At 42.6% G+C, this 22,121-nt stretch overlaps 1 protein-coding gene across 2 annotated transcripts in view; it reads right to left on the bottom strand.

Annotated features, from left to right (window-relative positions):
• LOC134384812 (carboxyl-terminal PDZ ligand of neuronal nitric oxide synthase protein) overlaps positions 1 to 22,121 on the bottom strand; it is a 295,395-nt gene that overhangs the window by 78,377 nt on the left and 194,897 nt on the right. The window contains exons 3-4 of one of the 2 annotated variants that reach the window (XM_063106589.1): positions 15,527 to 15,619; positions 3,730 to 3,803 (exon numbers count right to left, since the gene is read on the bottom strand). In XM_063106589.1, the coding sequence (XP_062962659.1) occupies positions 3,730 to 3,803; positions 15,527 to 15,619 (167 nt within the window). The remainder of the gene's footprint in view (positions 1 to 3,729; positions 3,804 to 15,526; positions 15,620 to 22,121) is intronic. The other variant, XM_063106588.1, reaches the window with a different exon arrangement.

Raw genomic sequence — 22,121 nt, 5'->3', positions numbered from 1 at the left:
CTTCTTAAATGTGAATGAGTGGAAAAAGACATATCATACCAGTATTAATTGAAAAAAACAAAAAAACAAAAAATCACAGTTGGAGCACTAATACAACCCAACTTCAAGAATCATTATTAAGCTACAATAATTAAGATAATGTGGTACTAGTGTCAAGACAGACACTTAGGTGAATAGGACAGAATAAAGAGTCCAGAGATAGAGCATACAGATATGGATAACTGATTTTTAACAAAGGAACAAAGGCACTTCAGTGCAGAAAGAATAGTCTCTCCAACAAATGGGACTGGAACAACTGGACATCCATTTAAAAAAAAGAAGAGAAGAAGAAGAGAAACAAAAAAAACTTTGATCTATCACTCACACCATATAAAAATTGAATCAGATTGGAACATACCTAAACATAAAACATAAAACTATAATGCTTCTAGAAGAAAGCAAAAAACCTTTGTGACCTTAAGTTAGGCAAAGATTTCTTAGATATGATACCAAAAGTACAATGCATAAAATTTAAAAATTGATAAATTGGACTGCATCAAAATTGAAAATTTTTGCTCTTCAAAAGGCACTATTTAAAAAAAAGACAAGGCAGACTTGAAGAAAGTATTTGTAAATCATATATCTGATAAAGATACAGAGAATGTATAAAGAACTCTCAAAATCCAACAGTAAGAAAACAAAATTGGCTAAAGATTTGGAGAGATGCTTCAGAAAGGATATATCAATAGCATATAAGAAGAAAAGATATTCAATATCATTATTAGAAAACTGAAAATTAAAACCACCTAACACACACCTCTTTGAAGAGCTAAAACTTAAAAGACTGACAATACCAGATGTTGGCAAGGGTGTGGAGGAAAATTGGAAATCTCATACACCACTGGAGGTACAACCACTTTGGAAGGCAGTTTGGCAGTTTCATAAAAAGGTAAACATATATCTACCATATGACTCAGCCATTCTGCTCCTGGATATTTACCCAAGAAAAATGAAAGGGTATGTCCATAAAAAGGCTTAGACATGAACATTCATAAAAGTTTTCACTGTGATGCCCAAAACTGGAAATCACCAAAATGTCCATAAACACATGAATGGCTAAGCAAATTGGGTATACCTATATAATCAAACACTATTGAGTAATAAAAGGGTAAACTGTTGACACACACAATGACAAGGAATGAATCTCAAAATAATTATGCTCAGTGAAAGAAGCCAGGCAAAGAGAGAGAGAGAGAGAAAAAAGGATATATTATATGGTTGTATTTATGCAAAATTCAAGCAAGTGCAAACTCATCTATAATAACAGAAAGGAGACCGGTGGCAGTTTGGAGATGTGGGAGTTGGGGGGTGGTGGAGCAGGGAGGGATGGAAGGAAAGGATCACAAAAGGGCACAAGGAAACTTTTGGGAGTGACAGACACGTTCATCATCTTGATTGAGGTGATGATCTCACAAGTCTATACATGTGTCAAAACTTACCAAATTATTCACTTCACAAATGTTCAACTTTTGTATGCCAATTATACCTCAATAAAGTTGTTAAAAAATAAACAAAATCAGCAGTTTGTTTGGAATATGTGAAAACTTGCTTGGGATATGTGAAAAGGAGAAAGTCCTTTCTTTCAGCAAGGAAGAGGCAAGATTCAAACTGTGAGCAGTATCCACAGAGAGGTCATTTTTAAAAAATGTATATAGTGCCAATGCAGGGGGGGGGAAGAAAATAAATAAAATAAAATAAACAAGAAACTCTTCCTTTTATAAACTGCAGATGATAGAGGTTTGTCCATTTACATTCTTCAAGCCCAGTTCTGAGGCAATCTGTTTCTTTTTTTCTTTTTTTTTTTTTTGACCGGTAAGGGGATTGCAACCCTCAGCATGGTGTGGTCCGGGCACCGGCCATCCCTATATAGGATCCGAACCCGCGGCCTCGGCGCTCCCAGCGCCACACTCTCCCGAGTGAGCCACGGGGCCGGCCCGAGGCAATCTGTTTCTTAAAGCCTTTTCTCATCATTTGTTCCCTCATGTGAACCACTGAAACATTTACATTAATTTTTAGATATTAAATTAATTCAGTGCATTTATCCATCCACCCATTGCACATTGATTATGTGCCTCATTTGGGCCAGACACAGGCTTGGCACTAGACATACAAAAGTGAGTAGAGCATAGTTCTTTCCCTCAAAAGCCTCACAGCCTTGTGGCAAAAGACTGACAAATTTTAGCAGTAACATACTAAAACAACTATTTCAAGAAATATTAAAAAGTACAACAGGAACACAGAGAAATTCATTTTGTCCGACACACTGTCTTGTACTACAGTGATTTGCTCAGGATTCCATTTGCTTACTAGACTAAAACTCCCTGAGAACAAGGGACCGTGACTCACTCACTTCAGTAATCTACTAAATTACCTAGCACAGTACCTGGCATGAGTGTTTCATACATGTATATTTGTTTGAATGAACAGAAATTCCATTTCACAGGTATGTACTCTTTGACTAGAAGGCAGAGAAGCCACCATACTGCCAACTTCACAGTTGAGTTCCAACCCTTATCCACTTTGTCAACAATGGCATGGCAATAATCTAAGAGGAGACAAAATCAAAACCTAAATCTAGGTCCCCAAATTCCCAAAGGAATGGCCATTCTCCTAGTGAAAAAAAACAGGAAGGAGGTAGGGGTGAGATGGGGCTTGGTCTGCAGAGATCCAAGACAGAAGAACGACACCCATGATTCAACGTCCTGCCGTGGTTCCCTGGAGAGCCCTGGCTTTCTATATGTTGTTGCTCTCCGGTATTCTTCTGCCCAGGGGAATACACATGGATAGTACCCCTCTAATCTCTGTAGGAATTACCAGTTTATAAAAGCAATTTCTGGGTGTGCGTCAGTTCAGTCTGCTATAATAAAATAACATAAACTGGGTGGCTTATAAACAACAGAAATTTATATCTCGCATGTTCTGGGGGCTGGGAAATTCAAGATGAAGGTGCTGGCAGACTTGGTGTCTGGTGAGGGCCCACTTTCTGGTTCACAGAGGTGCCTTCTAGCTGTGTCTTCTCATGTTGGAGGGAGCTAGCTCGCTCTCTGGAATTTCTTTTATAAGGGCACTAATCCCAACCACGAGGACTCCACCTAATCACCTCCCACAGGCCCCACCTCCTAATACCATCACCTTGGGGGTTAGGATTTCAACATATGAATTTGGGAGGGGAGGACGTAACATTCAGACCATAGCACTGGAGATTACACTTGTGAGTTTTTGATTTCCTAAATGATCACAAACCCCTTATCTATGCTCAGTTTCTGAAGGGGCAGAAAGGTGGGAGAGAAAACTGGGAAACTGGGAAACTGTGAGCACAGGGTGATAGAATAAACCAGTTTTCTCATTTTGATCAACATATCTGCAAGTATGGAATTTCAGTTAGGACAAAACTTGCACAAATCAAAAAGGTCTCCAATTACAACCAAGAGATTTGGATTGAACACCAAGCAGAAATCCCTCATAGCTCTCTTAGAGAGTGCAATTCAACATGACCAGAATAATTTTCCTCTCAATCTTAACGATAAGGCAGATTTACTTCTTGTACTTACATCTATAGAAACAAGAGGTCTCCAAAGGGAAAAGCAGTGAAGTTTATTTAAACTTGTCTGGAGCCTGACAGACGGTTTGAGGAAAGGGCAAGGGACCCAGGTGCTCAGCGACATCTTGAGTGTTGGACTGCACTCTTACCTGTAGATGGGGTCCTGCATCACCAGCATCTTGCTCTCATCCCATGTCCATTCCTTTTTCTGCAATAAAAGAAGCTATAAATGAATAAGTTAGGCTTGTCCTCAGCTACAGAACCAGGGCACACAAGCTACTAATGCTTATGCAAACACATGCATTTTGCTCCTGTCCTGATTTTTTCCCTCTGAGTGGCCTGGAGTTGATTGCTCCAAAAAGGACAAGTGGAGAATGTCAAGTGTCTAGTCTGATCAGTCTCGTTCAAGCACTCTTTAGGAGAGTGTCTCTCCAGGGCACAGAGTGTAGGCAGGACCCAAGGAGGCCTCAAAGAACCACAGGCAGACTCTAAATCAAAATTTCTTAGAAAAATGGCAAGGAAAAAAAGCCTATACATCATTCCAGAGCAGTGGGAGAGGAGGGGGAACAAAAGGGAGAAGAGGGCAAATGACGCTGCCAAATGCAAGAAATGTAGGGTCCATCCTCCCTCCTTTAAGTGAGGGGACGGGGAGGGCTCCACACAAGCCAGGTAAGTTAACTCGTACCCTTGCAGTGTCACCCATAAGAGGATATTCATTCTGGCTGCAAACCTAACCTACAATGAACACAAAGGAGACCCCTCATGCAGCTGGGGATGAGAGGTGGGAGGAGAGAGGATTCGACTGCAGTGCTTGATGAGGTGAGTAGCACCCCAATGTGGAGGGGAAGCACCAAGGTCAGTAGCCAATCAAAAGCCCTTGGGTCCAAGCCCCTGGTGCAGGGATGGAGAATCCCGCTCCACCTTCACTGGCCTTTGTCATAGACACAGTGCTTTCATGGGGAATTGGGGAAGGATACACTCATGTATGAAAAAAGGACTCAAGAGTGGGGGGAAAGGACAAGGAAGCATGTACTGGATTAATTAATGAGTACTTTTAGCGATGTTGATTTCTCAGAGATAATGCACAGAATGGCAACTCAAAACATATCAGGGTTTGGCAATTGTTAGGCCTCTACCAGGGACTAGAGGAGACCGTGTCCAGGCCATTAGAGTAACATTAGGAAAAAGCATTTTTTCCAGAAGCTTTACCCAACACAACACAATACACACTTGGCACACACTGGCGCATGCACACATACACATCCCATTTAATCCCTGAATTTTGATTCAACACGAATCCAATCCAATGAGGTAGGTTTTGGACTGGTTTATAAGCAATTAATATCAAACATTGTTTTATAGACAATAAAACTTCAGCTATAACTAAAAATTAACTATTTTTTTAAAAGATGCCTTCCTTTAATTGCTACTAAATACACTACAAAATTTTAATACATAAATGACCTACTTGGAGCAACACAGAACAAGGAGACTAATTTTTTTTCTAAATAAGAACCCCTTCAAATATATAAATACAGGAAGTCCAGACCTTCTTCTTTATACTAAACAATCCCAGGTTTTGCATACATCCCTTGCTTGATGAAATCTCCAGACTTCTTGCTACCATAGTTGACTTTCTTTGTATATACTGTACTTTGTCCCCCTCAAAACCTGGTACTCTGAACTGGATCTCTGATCAGTATGGTATACAGACACATTCCTTTCCATGTTCCAGCCATGACATTACCCAGTAAAGCTTGGTTTACTGCATTTTTTGCTGCCTCATAACCATCACACATTAGTCTGGTTTTCAACTGATGCACTGAAATTTGTCAGAGTTAAAGTCTAAATGTTTGGACACTTATTTTAAACACACAATATAATTGTTCACCACAGGAGTTCTTTAAACAGCAAAGTATAAATGTTTAAAATATGGTTTGATCTTGAGGCAAATTTTTCATAACATAAATATTAAATTAAGCCACATCTATAGTCATCATATATTCTGCCTACACTTATAATTCAATTCAGTTAGCAATATTTATGAAGCACCTGTTCTCCACTGTTGAACCATCTTTCAGCTATTTTATTTTTCATTTCTAACATTTCTATTTTGTTCTTTATTTCTTCTATTTCTCTGCTGAGACTTCCTACTTTTTCACTTTTAAGAGTGTCTGTAGTTGCTCATGGAAGCATTGTTGTGATAGCTGTCTTAAAATCTTTGTCAGATAATTCTAACATCTCTTGCCTCTTGGTGTTGGCATCAATTGCCTTTTATCATTGAGGATGAGGCTTTCCTCATTCCTGATATGGTAAGTGACTTTCAATTGAATTTGTACATTTTGAGTATTATAAGACTCTAGTACTATTTAAGCTTTCTGCTGTAACTGTCATCCTTAGATACTGCTCAAACAGGGAAAGGAAGTGGATGCCACCTTATTACTGCCAGGTAGGAGTTAAGTCCAGGTTTCTAATTCAGCCTCTGTTGACACCCAATAGGGAGAGGGGGCTGCTCATTACTGCTGGGTGTGGGCGGGAGTTCTAGCTTCCCACAGGGCTTCCACTGACACCACCCTGGCTCAAAGGGATAAGAATGTCCTGTTACTGCTCTCCACATGGCCTCCACTGACAATACACAGGGTAAGTGGCCTCATCCTAGTGGGCAGAGGTGGATGTTTGGGTTCTTCATGCGGTCTCCACTGACACCACGTGGGAAATGGGGTTGGGGGGTGGTTGGCGCCCTTCTCAGCTTTCTGTGTCACCACCCGGCAGGGTGGCTGGGGCACCTCATCACCCCTGGACAATGAGATGAAAGCCCAGGCTCCTTCTCAGCCATTGCTGCCTGGGGAGTTGGGGGAATAGTGGTGGTGCAGTTTTTTTCTGTGTTGTTTGGCTGAAAGAGAGTGGTTATGTCTAAAAGTTTTGTGCCTTACTATGCTGTCCTTTTCCCCCCTCCTCTGGCTAGGGAGAACAGATCCTATGTCTGTCCCCATTGGCATATCTGGATTGCCGGCTTTTTCAACTCCAAGTCTGGGATATACGAAGTCAAAAGAAAACCCAGGGAACTCACAATTATGTAATTCCTTGGGTACCAAGGTTCTTAGCCAGCTGCCTTCTCTCCACCTTTCAGAATCTCCTTATGTTTGTTTTATATATAATGTCCAGGGTTTTCTGTTGCACTTAGCAGAAGGAATAGGGAAAAGTGCGTCTCTTCCACCGTCCCAGAAGCAAAAGTCTGCTTCAAATACACACATACACACACACATATATTTTTTTCTCCTTTAAAAACTACAGTACTTGGGCTCCACCTCTACAGGTACAGGAATACAGAGGGTCCACGGTGAGGCCCCCAAATCTGTAGCTTTAACAAACATTTCAGGTGATTGTGATGTGACCCTAGGGTTGAGAGCCACTGTTGTATACCGAAGAAATGTTCGATTGAAACACCAACCAGAGATCTCTTTCACATACTGCATAGTCCTCTGGAGTCTGGCACAGGGAGGGTCCCCTGACACTCCAAAAACAGTGATCTCATTAACCACTGTCTCTGGCCAGGGCCCCCCTCAGTGCTACTCACTAAGTAACTGCAATGAATTAAACACTTGAGGGGTAACAGCAAGAGGGTGCTCCGCTCCTGAGGAACTAGGTCTTCACTTTTCTCATGTTCTCCCTATCAGGAGAGTCTTCTCCTAAGAGTCTGTGCTACTGTGCTGTGACTGTCAAAGCAAGCAGAGGAGTAAATGACTCAATGCACCAGAGAGGCCATGAAACTCCCAGCCGCTACCACATCCACTGCCCCTTTTGGAGAAAAGCAGCCCCAAAAAGGGTTCTTTCTGAGTGTGGATGACTTGGTTTATGCTGTGTGTGTCTGATGAAACCAACTCTGCCAACCTGGGCGTGACTGACTGGGCTCGGGATCAGCACCTGACTGACCAGAAGGGCAAGTGTCACTGAGGGGCCAGCATAAAACTGCTCAGTGGTTGAGCTCTGTGATAAAAAAGACCCAATTCTACCCAACAAACCCTCTCTTTGGAGAATATCGAGTCCTAGACTGAGCATAGGCTGAGCTCCCAATATTGGCAGACGGTTTTCGTGACTTGCACTTACGTCTCCACTCAAACTGGCTGCAGCGCTAAGACAGGACATGCATCAAGCGCCCACTCATTTTCCTCCTAGCCTAGCAACACACCTCCATTATCGGAGGTAACCGGGGCAAGACTTCTCTGAAACTCTGAAGAATGTAAGTAATATAACCATTAAAAGGAAAAAAATGAGGCAAAATAACAGAGAACAACTATTTTCTTTCTGTGGCAGACCTGAATAGGAGGATGGGAAGACCAGGCTCCCAGGGCACCTTGTGATAATTTAATAAGAATGAACATCAGCAGGGTCTACGGAGGCCAAAAAATACTTTACTTTGAAAAGAGGTCCTAGCACCCATATAGAATATCTTGGCGGGGGGGGCTCTCAAGATAAAGATCTTTTCACCTACTTATTTTTCTTTTCTGAAAATCCCATTAAAATCTAGTCCTCTCCCTTTAAAGATCTTACAGTAATCCTTGGGCGAATCTATGAAGAGATCAGGAAAGTAAGATAACAAAGTGTTTGGGGGATAGTGGGGACTCACCAATGTTTTTGTTATTTAAGAACCTAAGGCAAATATGGTTTACTAACCTGTGTCTCTCTCTTCCCCACTTCCTTTCTCTCTCTCTATGAATTCCTTACTCCAAGGTAATCTTAAAAGTCAGTGAGAGACTAGCTCAACTTGAAGATTCCACATCATACACTGGCTAGTCAAAATTTTCTGGAAAGAGAAAGGAAGGTGTGGTCACCAGAGTGCACCCTACAGACCTCCGATCACAGGGAGTTTAACTAACCAAGGGCCCAGCTGCTCGCGTTCATTCAGGGGCCATGCTTGCCACAGGCTGCTCCAGCCAGTGACTGAATGTGGAGGGATACTACGACTGAGGCAAGACAGTCCTGGGAAACATGGCAACCCCCTGACAGATGACTTTACCTGCAGAAATCCCGAATGGCCTTGCCAAACCTTCCTCAGACCACACTGCAGTCTAAGAGCCTTTCACCCAAACTGCAGTCCCTCACCCCTGCACGCGGAGGCAGGCCCACCCTGCAGTCTGACAGCTATCCCAGCCTTTCCTAGATGCCTTCCCCATTTTCTCCCGCAGCCATTTAATATTGTCTTGGCATTTGCTTCTTGGAGGACCCAGACTAACACAGAGAGTGAAAGGTGAGAATGGAAAGATATAGGAAAATCATCTTTATCAGTTTCATTTTTGATTCTCACAGTATGTTTCCTAGTTGATACGGGGGAAAATGTCCTGTCTTCCATTTAGGAATGAACTTCTACATACTGCTTTCTTTTACGTTAAAGTTGATCTCCACCTTAAAGATGAACACTGAAGCTCAGAGTAGTTAACTTATTTCCCTCCATGACCACCTACTCCAGTGGTAAAGAAAATCCATCTCCTCTCTCTCTAGACTCCACATTCTCTTTGCTACTCCAAGCAATCAAATCAAAGTCTTTCACTCGCCACTGCCAGGAAGCTCTTTGCATTTAAGAGAGAAAGGGGATAAAGGACTTGTTGTATATGCTTCTGTAAGACCACTGAGTGAGGGTAAGCACATCCTTGATATAGGACCTTCTCTTTTTTATCTATTGAGTGCAAATGTCAAGTGCTCCATGGAAATTCACAGCCATTTTATCATTCCAAAAGCTTCTGGCAGGGAATATAATGTGGGAACTGGTTTAGACGTAGGTCTGCCTAGAACAGTGCCAATGAGAGAAAACAGAGTCAGGAATAATTATCATAGTGGTCCTGCCTCCTTTTGGAAATTAGAAATGGATACGGTATCTTTAAGCCCTTTCCAAAGAACGCAAAAGTGGAGGATGAATCTGTACTGACAATTTTTTCCTATCCCTAGTGGAAATTATTAGTAAGCTTCACCATTATTCATGCAGCATCATTCATATGCCTGGCAGCAATGGTGATTTCTTTAGAAAAAAAAAAAATTAAAAATAAAAAACCTTGCAAAGGCCATATAAACTCAGCTTGACAAATTCTCCATGCTTCTAGATAAAAGGATCAGGCTGAAAATAAAGCTATCTTCCACCTACAGGTATAATCTATGGATACCAGAAAACACATTTTAAAACTAAAGTGCTAGTAAATCTTCACACAATTCCTAATATGCCTGTTTTAAAACTAGCGGAAAATAAGGAAGGCCAAGAAACATAACACGGTGGAAGAAAGACTGGACTAAATTTAGAGCTTAGATTCATACCCTGGGCCTGTCAGTAACTACGTGATCCTCTAATCAAGTAGAGGATCAGACCAGGTCCTTTCTTAACTCCCTTCTCCTAAATCCTGGTTCTATAATTTTGAGTGCCTCCATTTCTTACCCAATTAGATCTGAGCTCTATTTTTCCATAGTAACTAGCAGTACTGTTTGGGCAGGAAAATCATTTCCTTGTGATGTGATATCCACATGACAGAGTACAGGTTAGAAGTTAAAGACCCTGGACTAATTAGTTAGGCATTTTCTATAGTAGGGTTTTTTATCTAAAGGAGTCCCAAGAGATTAGTATACACTCACATAGAAACATAGTAGTGGTAAAAACCTGCTTGGGATTTGAGCAAGACAGACCTGGTTTAAACCTTGACTTTATTTAGCACTGACAGGATTTGAGATCTTGGGCAAGTTGTTCAATCTTTTTTTCTAAAATGCACATAAGAACGGTATCTACATCATGGGATGGTGGTGAGGATTTAATAAGTGTAAAGTGCATCAAGCAAGGCCTGGAAAACAGGAGGTGCTCAATATCAGTGCTAGCTATTATTATTAGCTGTTCTCATTATCATCTTAGTGGGTAATTACTTCTATCTGTTTGCTCCCTCTGTTCTTGTATCTTCCTAAGTGGATGGAATAAAATTTGGGAGAAGACACAGTTCCTGCCCCTTAAAGGCTTATGACCTGTGGGGGAAAGAGATAAATAACTATAATGCAATTTTATAAGAGCTATAATATACCTATGAATGCATATAGTGTCATTAAAAATAACTTTGTTAGAAAGGATCCATATCTAATACCCCAATGTAACCTACAGTTTTTTGAACATGGTAGACACAATAAATATTTGTTAATGAGAATGATGAAGCCATTCTAGAATGTTGCCTTAGGGGATCTCAACAGAGTTACTGGTTTACAAGAGAAACCACATGAAACTGAGGCCCTTTAGCTCTTTTATTAGAAAAATCCTTTGGATGAAGTTCAAGACTAATCTTTCTTATTCAAGATTCCACTCCCTAGCAAATGATGCTATAGTGTGAATCCAGCACTATAATAAATAAGCATTATTATATACATAGAAAAGATAATTACTTGGGCCTGGTTGGGAGTTGAAGAAAATGTACTGATTGAGAGATAACAAAGTAAAGCTAATTATCTTAGTAGCTGGGTTCACTTCACAAATTCAATCTAGGATTCATAAGGAATTTGTGATTCATTATCTGCTGGCATCAGTTCAAGAAGACAGCATTTTTAGACAGTTGTTAATATAACCAAAAAGATGTTTTTTACATCTCAGTGAGCAATAATTATAATATATTTGACTACAGCCTACACTAGTATAATGCATCTGAAAATCTGAGTCACCTGAACAAGTCCAACTAATAATACTATCAAAATTAGCAATTTCTATTGAAGCCTTCCTATGCTTGAGAAAGGCTCTCATCCTTGTTTTTTAAGTGGCAGATTGACAGGAGGAGAAAGAGGGACGAGAATGTGATAGTCAAAAGCAACAAATTAGACTTCGTTTTACTCAGTTACTAAGTACTTATTTCTCTCTGCTTTAATGACATTATCACACACAAATAATGTTCGTTGATCCAGTGAGCCAACAGCCACAATTACTGAAAACACTCTGCATGTGCCAGGTTTCCTGGTTAGTGCTGGGCTTACAAAGATGGCCCCTGCCCTTAAAAAGTTCACTGGAGGCCACAGGCTCCTTGCAAACATGCTGCCCTCCTCAGCAAGGAAGCACACCACCATTCACCAGCTGTAGACAGGCCAAGGAGAGACAGGAGGCTTGGTGGCTACTTCAGGGGGTGTTTGACCTCAGAGGGTTCCTTCCTGCCCTAGAGATTGGGAGACAACGACACAGCAATTGCTCAGCCTCTGGGATCTGCTTTCTCCATAGTACAAGAGGTTCTCAAAGACCTGAATACATACAGGTGATCTATATATACACACAAGCACCAAAAAGCATGGTTCCAGAGCTGATGCAGAGTATTTGAGCTGGAAAAATTAAAGTGATCACCTAATCCAACTCTTCATTTTATAGGTGAAGCTCAGAGAAGCAAAATAACTTGCTCAGAGCCACACGGCCAGGAAGGGTAGAGAGCCAGGACTAGAACTCAGGTCTCCTTGTCTCAACCAAGGGCTCCTTCCACAATGTCACACTGACTCAGTGAAAGTCAACGTACTATTTGTGGGAGGAGAGAACTAGTCAATATTTTTACCAACTAGTCCGGTACTGGTGCCTGACTAATAAATAGAGAACATCAGGCTGTCCATAGTACTGCTGCCTTACGGCAGAATATAAGCCATGGCTGTTTCTACACCTGGTAAGAGCTCCAGTTCTTAACCTAATCATGATGGCCATCAGTGAGATTTGCCAGCTGTTCTATTTCCTTGGAGAGAATTGTGCATTTACACCATAGCATGTCTATTCTCACCCCCTATCAATTCTACAAAGAGAAAGAACAAAAGTGTGTGTGTGAAAGACCTGGGTGTGTGTGAGTGTGTTGATAGCACTCTCAGACACCAGAGGGCTGTCACATGGGAACAAGATGACAAAAAGCCTGATTGCTGTTAATGTGCATTCATCTGTCAGAGGCAGTGTAAAATGAACCCTGTGATTAAAGGCATTATCCAAATCACAGCCACAGCCCTGAAATGGACACCAAGCGTGGGTGGAGGAAACAAGATGGGAGGTTCCCTTTTCCCAAACCTGGCATCAGAAGAATCAGATCTAGAAAAGACCCGCTAGACCACCTCTTCTCTGGCCAGCAGGAAGGTGAACATACATTGGAAATTACCAAAAATGGAGTTTCAAAGTGAGTCACAAGGTCACAAGGACTCCCTCGGGAAGACGCTAGTTCAGCTTAGCTTTCGTGGCCTTAGTGGAAGGGGGCGGCTTCTCTCGCAGGTGCTACCTTAGCATACTGCTCCTTACCTTACGTGTTGTGTGATCTGACTTCAGTTTCTCACATGCACGATGGGGATACCACCACACATGGCACATGATACAGGGGGGAGACGGTGAGATGGGAAATCAGATTGTCTCCTAATGACAAAACTACGATGTCGCCCCATAATGGACAACATCAGAGGATACTTAATTACTTGAAAGGGAAAGAACTGCCCCTAGGACAGCAGGCCTTGAAATGTAACCTAACAGAGATGATGTCAGTCAGAAGTGTATGTGCATTGAAATGGTGGGGAGATTCTGGGCATGTCAGCATGGAAGTATAGGAGCCAGAGAGCCACAGAGCCACAGAGCCAAATGCTGGCAGGGTCTGTCGAACAGACTCCTGCAACAGCATCTGCCCAACAAGGCCAGTATGAACATCCACTGGAGCCAAGTATTGTAGCACCTGACGCCAGGAAATCTTCCTGCCACACAATTAGCTGACTTGCTCCATTTGTGTGCTCACCCAGCAACCCGCTAATAATTTGCCTTCTCACATCATTTGCCTCCAATAGAAAGAAAATGTGCTCACCAGGCTAATGTGAGTACCTTGTCCAGGAGATTTCTATGTCTCAGAGTAAATGAAGACACTGTTCTAGCTTATACATCAGCCTCTTCTGAACCTTGTCGGTATGAGTTAGCATCCTAAGGTTCATAACTTTGCATCTGGTGAGGCTCAGTGTCTGGCTCTGAAAGGCTGACAGCTCAGACCCTAGTGAGGGAGGTGCAGTCCTGTGAGGAGGTCACCCGTGTAGCTTGTTTCCCCACGTGACTGGGTGCCATGGACGCTGACCAAGAGAAATGTCCACAAGGTGATGAGGGGATGGATGGCAATGAGTGTGAAAGCATCCTGTAACCCAGAAAGTGCCTCCCAGCGACAGTCTTTCTATCGGCGGGACAAGAGGGCACCAAGCCACCAGTTTCCTCACATGGAGGGCTGTGCTAAGCAATCTGACATGTGTGACAAAAGCCACACTGGGATTCAGCCTGGCTCCCCGAGTCACGAGCTTGGGTTGCACTGGCCCATTTTCTTCTCTGAGGATATGTCTTGCGCAAATTCACATTGCTGTTGTCCACAATTTCTTTAACGGGGGCCCAGGGACTTGATATGCCTCAGCTTACTTCAGCAACTCTCCTGCTCAGGAACTCCTGAGAGGACAACACTAAAGACTGTCCCATGGACAACCTCTGCATACATGTATGTGAGGTAGGGGGAGAAGCAGAAAAGATAGCCCCAGGGTAAGAACAAGATGGGCCCACGGTCCCCACAGCCGGCGTCAAAGATATTTAATAAGCTATTACAGATTCCTCACCCTTTTGAATTTTGAAAGATTTGGTTCCTTATAAATAGTATATCTGTTTTTTTCCTACATACTTCCAACCTCAGCCATAAAACACTTTCTAGAACCACTCTTAAAGATATTAAGGGAGCATGAGAGAACACGTTTTGGTTTAATATACAGGAAACTTTTGTAACTGTCCAGAGCAGTCCAGAGATGCCCCAAGAAGTAGTAAATTTCCCATCACTAGAGGTATCCTATCATACATTGGACAATCTCTTTTGTGAGGATGTTATAGAGAAGATTTATACCCTTGGATTGACGAGACGGCTACCCTTTAAGATCCCTCTCAGTCATGCAATTCTCCAAGTTTATGTTGCCTACCACTGTGCACTTGTCTTTGCCTTCCATACCTCCACCCTCTGCCCCTCACACCCCCAGACTCAAGTCTGCTTAAGTCCCATTTGAATAAAAAGCAACTTAGGTTTGGAACCAAAGGAAGCCCAAGCAGTCGAAGCAGTACTATGCTATGGTACTACCGTCAATAAGTGTAATAATAAATTTTATAAAAACAAAGGCATTAGCCAAGTCCAGGAAAACAAAAACAAAAACAAAAACCTCTCCTCACATATCCTCCATTAACCAGGCTCTTTTCCATTTCTTTTTGAAAACACACATCCCCTGCCCCTTATGAATCTAGTATTTCCAAGGGGTTGATGTTACTCTCCCACAACACAGACAACTAACACAAAACGGACAAGTGTTTAAACAACACAGGCGCACTTGCGTGTCTCACCCCGACCCAGAGCAACGCTGACTGTGTGCATCAACCCCTCCCTCCTCTTCCTCCCACCTTAGCCGTACTCCACCTTCCCGCACACTGAGCAGCAGCAGTGGCTGGGTCTTAAGGACTATTTAAATATGGGCTGTAATAGGAGGACACAGGATGCACAACGGGGCTGTGTGGCACCTGGGGTGGAACTGAGGCTTGCTCCAGCAGCAGAAGGGGACAGCTGCCAAGGCAGCCTCCTCTCATCCACTCCCCCACCGAACCCTGTTACTCATTATCATTTAAATTAGAAATAATTCCCAAGATCAAGACTCAAAGGTAAAAGTATAAAAATGGGAGAGGGGTTTGAACGCAAGGATGGCAGGAGTTGACGCCCGTCACCTGTGGGATACCAGGACTGATGCAGCAAGGCAGCTGACTAGGCCACAGGCCCTGCCTCATTCTCTGCTCTGCTGCAGCCTCTCAACACTGTTGCTTGTCACAGCAGAAGAGCTCGCCAGGTAAGGGAGAGATTCTGTCCAGAGAGTGAGCTGGAAGGGAAAGGTACCCCTTGCCTGCCTTCCCGGCTTCCCTTTCTCCCGCGTTTCTGGTTCAGAGCCTCTTACCTTTTTCTTCTTCTTCAGAATCACTTTCACTCCATCCACTGAAACCATAATGCTCACTTTCTTCTTCTTGATGTTCTTGGCTTTAAACTCATACTGTAAAGGAGAGGAGAACAAAGAAATGTAATCCAATCAGTGCATCTCTACAGCCCCAGCTAGCCCAGGGCATGACACAGAGGGCGACGGACAGGTGTGGGGAGCTGGTGCTGTTCCTGGGGACATGGAGCACCTCGGGATGGAAAAGCAGGCAGATGTCTGCAGGCAGGGGCCCAGGCAATCTCTGGGTTAGAACAAGGACACTAAGTGGCTATCAATTCTACCACTCAGCCATCAGGTTGGACCATAGGAATACACCTAATCTATCCTAACGAGATGAGAACACAGCCTACTTTGAAAATCTCATCAAAAAATCAGAAACTTCCCTCACTAACTCGTTCTACCATTTCATGACTTCCACTGGCAGGCAAGTATTCCTGTGTCTAACCAAATGCTGCTGAAACGCCATTCCATCTTCAATGAAGAGTAAGAAGAGCTGGCGCCAGTCTTTGTATCAGGAGGTTTTGCACACTAAAAGACAATTGTGAGTTCCAAGTTATTCCCTACGAATTCAATTCCCAAATTCCTTTACCTGTGAGTCAGTCTCCAAGTCTACCCACAGTCCTTTTAGTCTGAAGATTTGGGGGTAGAGATTATTCTAGAAAAGATCTTACCTATGACAGCTATAAGAAGGGGCACTGCCTCACAACCCCTTCATTTTAAACTCCACTTTGCAGTCCTGAACAGAGCTGCTCTAACCACAGCCCCACACTGCTGATGGATATTCACCTCAGCCTAAATCCCAGATCTTTCTGTAACATTTGCTCATTCACAGCCACTTCCTGTGCTTGTGTAGCTATTCATAACTGGCGTATAATTCTACATTTTCCCCAGCAAACTTCATTCTGAGCACTTCTCCAGTTTTTTTTAAACCATTTTCATCTGAACCCCATCTTACTACCTAGCAAACCGACCTGGCAAGCTCTCTAATCAAACATCTGGGCTACAGATTAGAAAATAAGTAACACAGGACCCAGAGCCAACCTACGGCCCCTCTTCTCTGGGACCTTTCATACTCAAGACCTCCCACCATGCTACCATTCAAGCCTGCTTAAAGGTACCCAGCTCCTTGCATGTGCATCTAAAATCTAATTATCTCTACAGCTAGTGTGTTGATAGGAATGAACATAATCTATCCTAATGAGATGAATACATAGTCTACTTTGAAAATCTCATTGGAAATCCAGAATCTTCTCTTGGCCATGCCTTTTAATACTCTAATGTTAATAATTCAACTTAGAGCTTCCCATACTGTCTAAAGTCTATCCCTTCCACTAAAATCTCAGTGATCTTATTGTGTAGTATAGAGTTAGTGTTGATGCCCCTTGGCCGTCTGCTTTTTATGGACAAGAACATGACCTCGCTGAGGTGAAATATCTTTATATTGTCAGGGAAGGCTCTGGATCACAGCTGATTTGAGTCTCCAAGTGAGGGCAACCTACATCACTCTCAAGTCTGGGGTCAGTTCCCCCACCTCCAATCACTTCCAACAGCTCTCCTTTTTATCAAGGGGGCCTGGAAGGAGAGCAAACCAGAGCAGCAAACACACAGGAGAGAGAAAAGAAAACTATAGCCTCAGAGTCTGCTTCAGCCTAGGACTCTAAAGCCAATTATGAGTAAAGGAGGGGAGGCGGGGCGCATCTGACAGGAAGAGGAGGAAGAGGAAAATTCTTTGTACTGCAGTCTGGCTCAGACACGTAACAAATGCCTCTTTAGGCCAGCAGCCACAAACCGGTGAAGTCTAGAATTTGTCTGATTGGCATGCACTTGGGGACACAGCTCCAACTTGCAGTATGTCCCAGGACTGCAGCATTCTGCTTAGCTGCAGTGCTAGATGAACTGAAATGACCTCAGGGTGGGAGAACTGGCATGACAATCTGCAAGTTGGCTGGCTCTGGTCTTGTGCCTACTGGGAGAGAGGAACCAGCTATGTTTCCTGACCACACCTGCATTTACCTTCACTCACGTGGACTTTAATAAACACAACTTTCCAGCTACACCTCCCTTTGAACAAATCACTAAAATCAGGTCTGCTCCTGTCAGCCAAAGGAGTACAGAAGGTGTGTTTTGATGAACTCAGGTGAAAGTTAAGAGCATAAGAGTCCTAAAAACACCCAGAGGATGACAAAACCTTATCTAGACAGGTCAGTCCTCAACTATTTGATTGTCTTTGGTCTCTTCCAGTATGTCACTTTCACAAGCTCCACATACTTCCTTCTTTCTCTTTTCTAGCAACACAGTCAAAATGAATACCAACTACCTACCCCTGCGAGGAACTATGTTGTTCTCACCAGCCCTAGTTTTAGAGAACATATTGCATGCTAAGCCAGAACTTTTTTTTTTTTTTTTGACCGGTAAGGGGATCGCATCCCAAGTGAGCCAGAGGGCCGGCTCTAAGCCAGACCTTTAAATGCCTTCTACTTCCAGAAGACTCTTGTAGTTGACCATCTCTCTCTCTCGTTTGATCCATGCCCCTGTTGGTTTCCCTCTTTCTCTTGAGACTTTTATTTAATCAAGATCCTTCCCTCAAGCTTGGCCAAGAGGCACCCAGCCAGCTCCTTGCTTGTGTGTCTGAAACCTTAACTATTTCTATAGTTAGTGTCTTGACAAGCTTGGCCATGTCTTTTAATACCTTCATCATAAGAACTCAAAATACAACTAAACTTTCTCTTTGGAACTGGAAAACAGCCTCTAATTTGACCACCATGCACATACTCCCAGATGGCTCTTACAGGGTCTATGGGCAGTGACTACACAGAAAAGCATGACCAAATGATTTCTCCCAGGATCTCAATGATAGTGACAACACAGGTGCTCCTTACAACAGCTGGTAGAATGCTTCAAAATGAAAACGGGCAAGAAAAGCAGAAATAGGCCTCCAGGTCCTGTTAATAACAGCTACCAGTACTATCTGAGTGTTGTTTCTAAGGGCTTAGGTTAGACACAATCTTTATTTACTCCACCTGTCTGCTGGTCAGATGTCCCAAACCATTTTCAACTGGAGAATTAGAATTTAATTGCAGTTCTGTTTGGAAACTAGGGAAACTAAAGGAAATGAAGTATCTGAAAATGCTTAAATATTTATTATCATTAAGCCATTTGTTTATATGTCAATTACACTTCACTTGGACAACCATGTTATTGTGCTCATTGGGAAGACAGAAAATGGATTTGGACAGAGGGGAGACAATGGAGTAACCAGGAGAACAGAAACAAGAGGGGTTCTCAGGGACAGGTCCTTTTTCCCAGACTGTGCTGCTCCAAGGTGGAGCACTGTCTGGGCAGCTGGGCTCAGGAGGAAGCATCTGTGTTCTGCAGGACAGGAATCTAATCTGCTCAGGCTTTGCCAGGGGCTGAAGAACAAAAAGGACTGATGGTGCCACCGTCTGTGGCTAAGGCCAGCCTCCCACAAAGCCCATGCCAGCCCTAGAGTGTGTGCCAACAGACCTGGCCCTTCCCCCAGAATGGCCAAGCTGATCTGGTACATTTGCTTTGCTAGCCAGAGCCCCACCAGCAAGGACAGATGAAGCCCTACAGGATCTGACCTTTTAGGAAACAAAACAAAACAAGTCCTGGAACATCAACGCAGACAAGAAAGACCAAGGGAAAGCGTTTGGAGTTCACAAACAGAGCCTTGGGACCTTGTATTGGAATAGTGGTCCTAGAACTTAATGTACTGTGCCAATGAGTAAGGCCCAGGAATAGGAAGCTGGGTAGAGGACCCAGCAGGAGCCAGGAGTAAACACTCAACAAAGGACATGAGTAAGAACATTGGCTAGAAGTTGGAACCCAGAACTACCTCCTAACCCTGTGCGTCCCTGTCCCTGGGAATCCAGGCAGTGGAAGCAGAAAGTCTGCAACAGCAGAGTGGGTGAAACAGCTGAGATGGGCACCTAATGAAGGGACCAGCCCAGCCCTGGGCTTGAGGCTATCAGATGCTCCCACACACTTAACAGTCTATTTTCACTACAATGTGTAGTTCCCTGAAGAATTGTTGGATGTTTGACAACAGCTGATTCTCGACCAACATATATATATATATATATATATATATATATATATATATATCCCCCACACACAGGATCCTTGGTTCCTGAGCCACCTTGGGTACAAATAATTTGGCTAGTGATACATTCTCTCATCTGCTTCATAGAAAGAAGGTTCCCTTGTGTTCTTAGCCATAAAATTCATTTTGCCCAGCTCCTTCCCACTGTCCCCACAATGCTCACAGATGTGAGTGAAGACCTGCTTATTAGTCAAGGTGCTCAGAGGCAACTTCACCAAGAGGAGAAGATTCAGTTTGCAAAGGCACATAGTGATGCTTAGATTTCTCAAGTCCTCAGCTTATATTCGGCTGAGTTCACTACCTGTCTAGAAGGAGCCCTGTGGCTTTGCTTCCTGCAAATAATCACAGGAAATTTAAAAGCGAATTCTGACAGTGCCGCTGGGCATTTTAATATTCTGCCTGGAGTCTTGGTTTTGTGAGTGTGAGTACATCTCCACAACAAAACTGTAAGCACCTTGACCAAAGGGACTGCCTTATAAAGGACTTACAAGAAGTCCTCTCGCACTTATTTGAGAATTTAATAACTTAAGTAGGGAGATACAAAATTCGAGTACACCCATGTTCATAGCAGCATTATTCACAATAGCCAAAAGGTAGAAGCAACCCTCCATCAATGGATGAATGGATACACAAATGTGGCATACACATACAATGGAATAGTATTCAGCCTTAAAAAGGGAAGAAATTCTGACACATGCTACAACATGGATAAACCTTGAGGACATTATGCTAACTGAAATAAGCCTGTTACAAAAATACAAATACTTTATGATTCCACTTGAATGAGGCATGTTGTCAAATTCACAGACAGATAGTAGTATGGTGGTTGCCAGGGGCTGAGGGCAGGTGGTAACGGGGAGTTAGTGTTTAAAGGTTACAGAGTTTAAATTTAGCAAGGTAAAAAAGTTCTGGAGATAGATGGCAGTGACTGTTGTATGAAAACACGAATGTAGTTAATGCCACAGGACTATATGCTTAAAAATGGTTAAATGGTAAATTTTATGTTATGTGTATTTTACCACAATAAAAAGCTACAAAATCAGAAAACACAGCCATAGTAAACCAAACATTTCTTCTCACAGCAAGTCCACTTTAATTCTGCTTGCAAAAGGATATTTCTGTAACTCCCCCACATGCAAGTTAAATAAACATGTCACCTTTTCTGGACTTCCATGTAATTGCATTTGATATCCCCTATGTCAGAGTGCCCACCCACACCATCTGTCTGCTGAACTCCTGCTTACTCTTGAATTATCCACTCAGACTTCGCCATAATGAAGTCGTCCAGGTCAACTCCTCCTTCCCGTATCCTCCCACGGAGTTGCTCCATGGACTTGGCTGCTGTAGCAATTTGCCAGCCTCTTATCACTCACGGTAGACTGGTTGTTTATTTATTTCCCAGTAGCCCATGCCCTCCTTGAGAGCAAGAAATATGACTTATGCACAATTGGGCCCAAGAAAATAGAACCAAGACATGGAAGGGTGATAAATAAATGTCAAATAAATTAATGAACACAGCTGACAGTGCCCAAGAAAAGATGATGCTATATATAAAGGTAAAGTAAGCATTCCAGAAGTTAATTAATTAACAACTTACATTATTAAAACTTGGATTGCATTCCACAGTACAAGAACTTTTGAAAGATCTGATCTTCTTTAAATGGTCCATACTCCACGGCACAGTGCTGAGCACCTTATCTATGCTTGACACATACTTCTTTAAATGAAATAGTTTAAAGCTGCCATTATTGGTCAAGGCTGTTTGCAATCATTTTGCAGTACAGTTAGGAATAATGAGTTGGAGGATGGTCGTGTAGATGAACTTCTGTTCTCTGGGCTACCCAGCTTCCCTAAGTTCCAGCTCCTGTGCCTATGGAACCAGAATCTGGGGGACAGGGCGCCCAAGAGCCATAGCAGTCCCTAACAGAGACAGTGACTTGTATTGTTCATTTATATGAAATCTCATAAATGTCAGCAAGACCAAGACCAACGTTGGTACTGAATCCTAATTCTAGAATACCTCTGAGGATTCTCAGAGAGGCTGGGTAGAGAAATTTATTTATCTATGTACTCACCTCATTCCCAGTATAACATATTTTAGTAAGAGACATATTACTGAAAATTAGGTATAAATAAAATCTCTATTATCTGTAAAATGCTTAAAAGGAACCAGATAAGCTAATTTTTAAAGAACTATTCATTGTCATTGTGCTAATATTGTGAAGTACAGAATTGAAGTATAGCCCAGCTCCATAAAACAAGGAGATCTAAAGTTCAAATTCTAAATACCATTTGGGATACCTGATTTAAAAAAAAAAAAAAAAAGGCAGAATCCCAGACCCAGCCCTCAGAGATGTTCGTTCAGCAGGTCTAGGGCACATCCAAAAGTTTGGTACAGCCAAAAAAAAAAAAAGGCTTTTTTTTTTTCCCTTAAAT

This window comes from Cynocephalus volans, chromosome 8 (assembly GCF_027409185.1).
Source record: "Cynocephalus volans isolate mCynVol1 chromosome 8, mCynVol1.pri, whole genome shotgun sequence".
Classification (NCBI taxonomy): domain Eukaryota; kingdom Metazoa; phylum Chordata; class Mammalia; order Dermoptera; family Cynocephalidae; genus Cynocephalus; species Cynocephalus volans.
The sequence above is the reverse complement of the archived record's forward strand: the minus strand, read 5'-3'. Positions and strand labels throughout refer to the sequence as shown.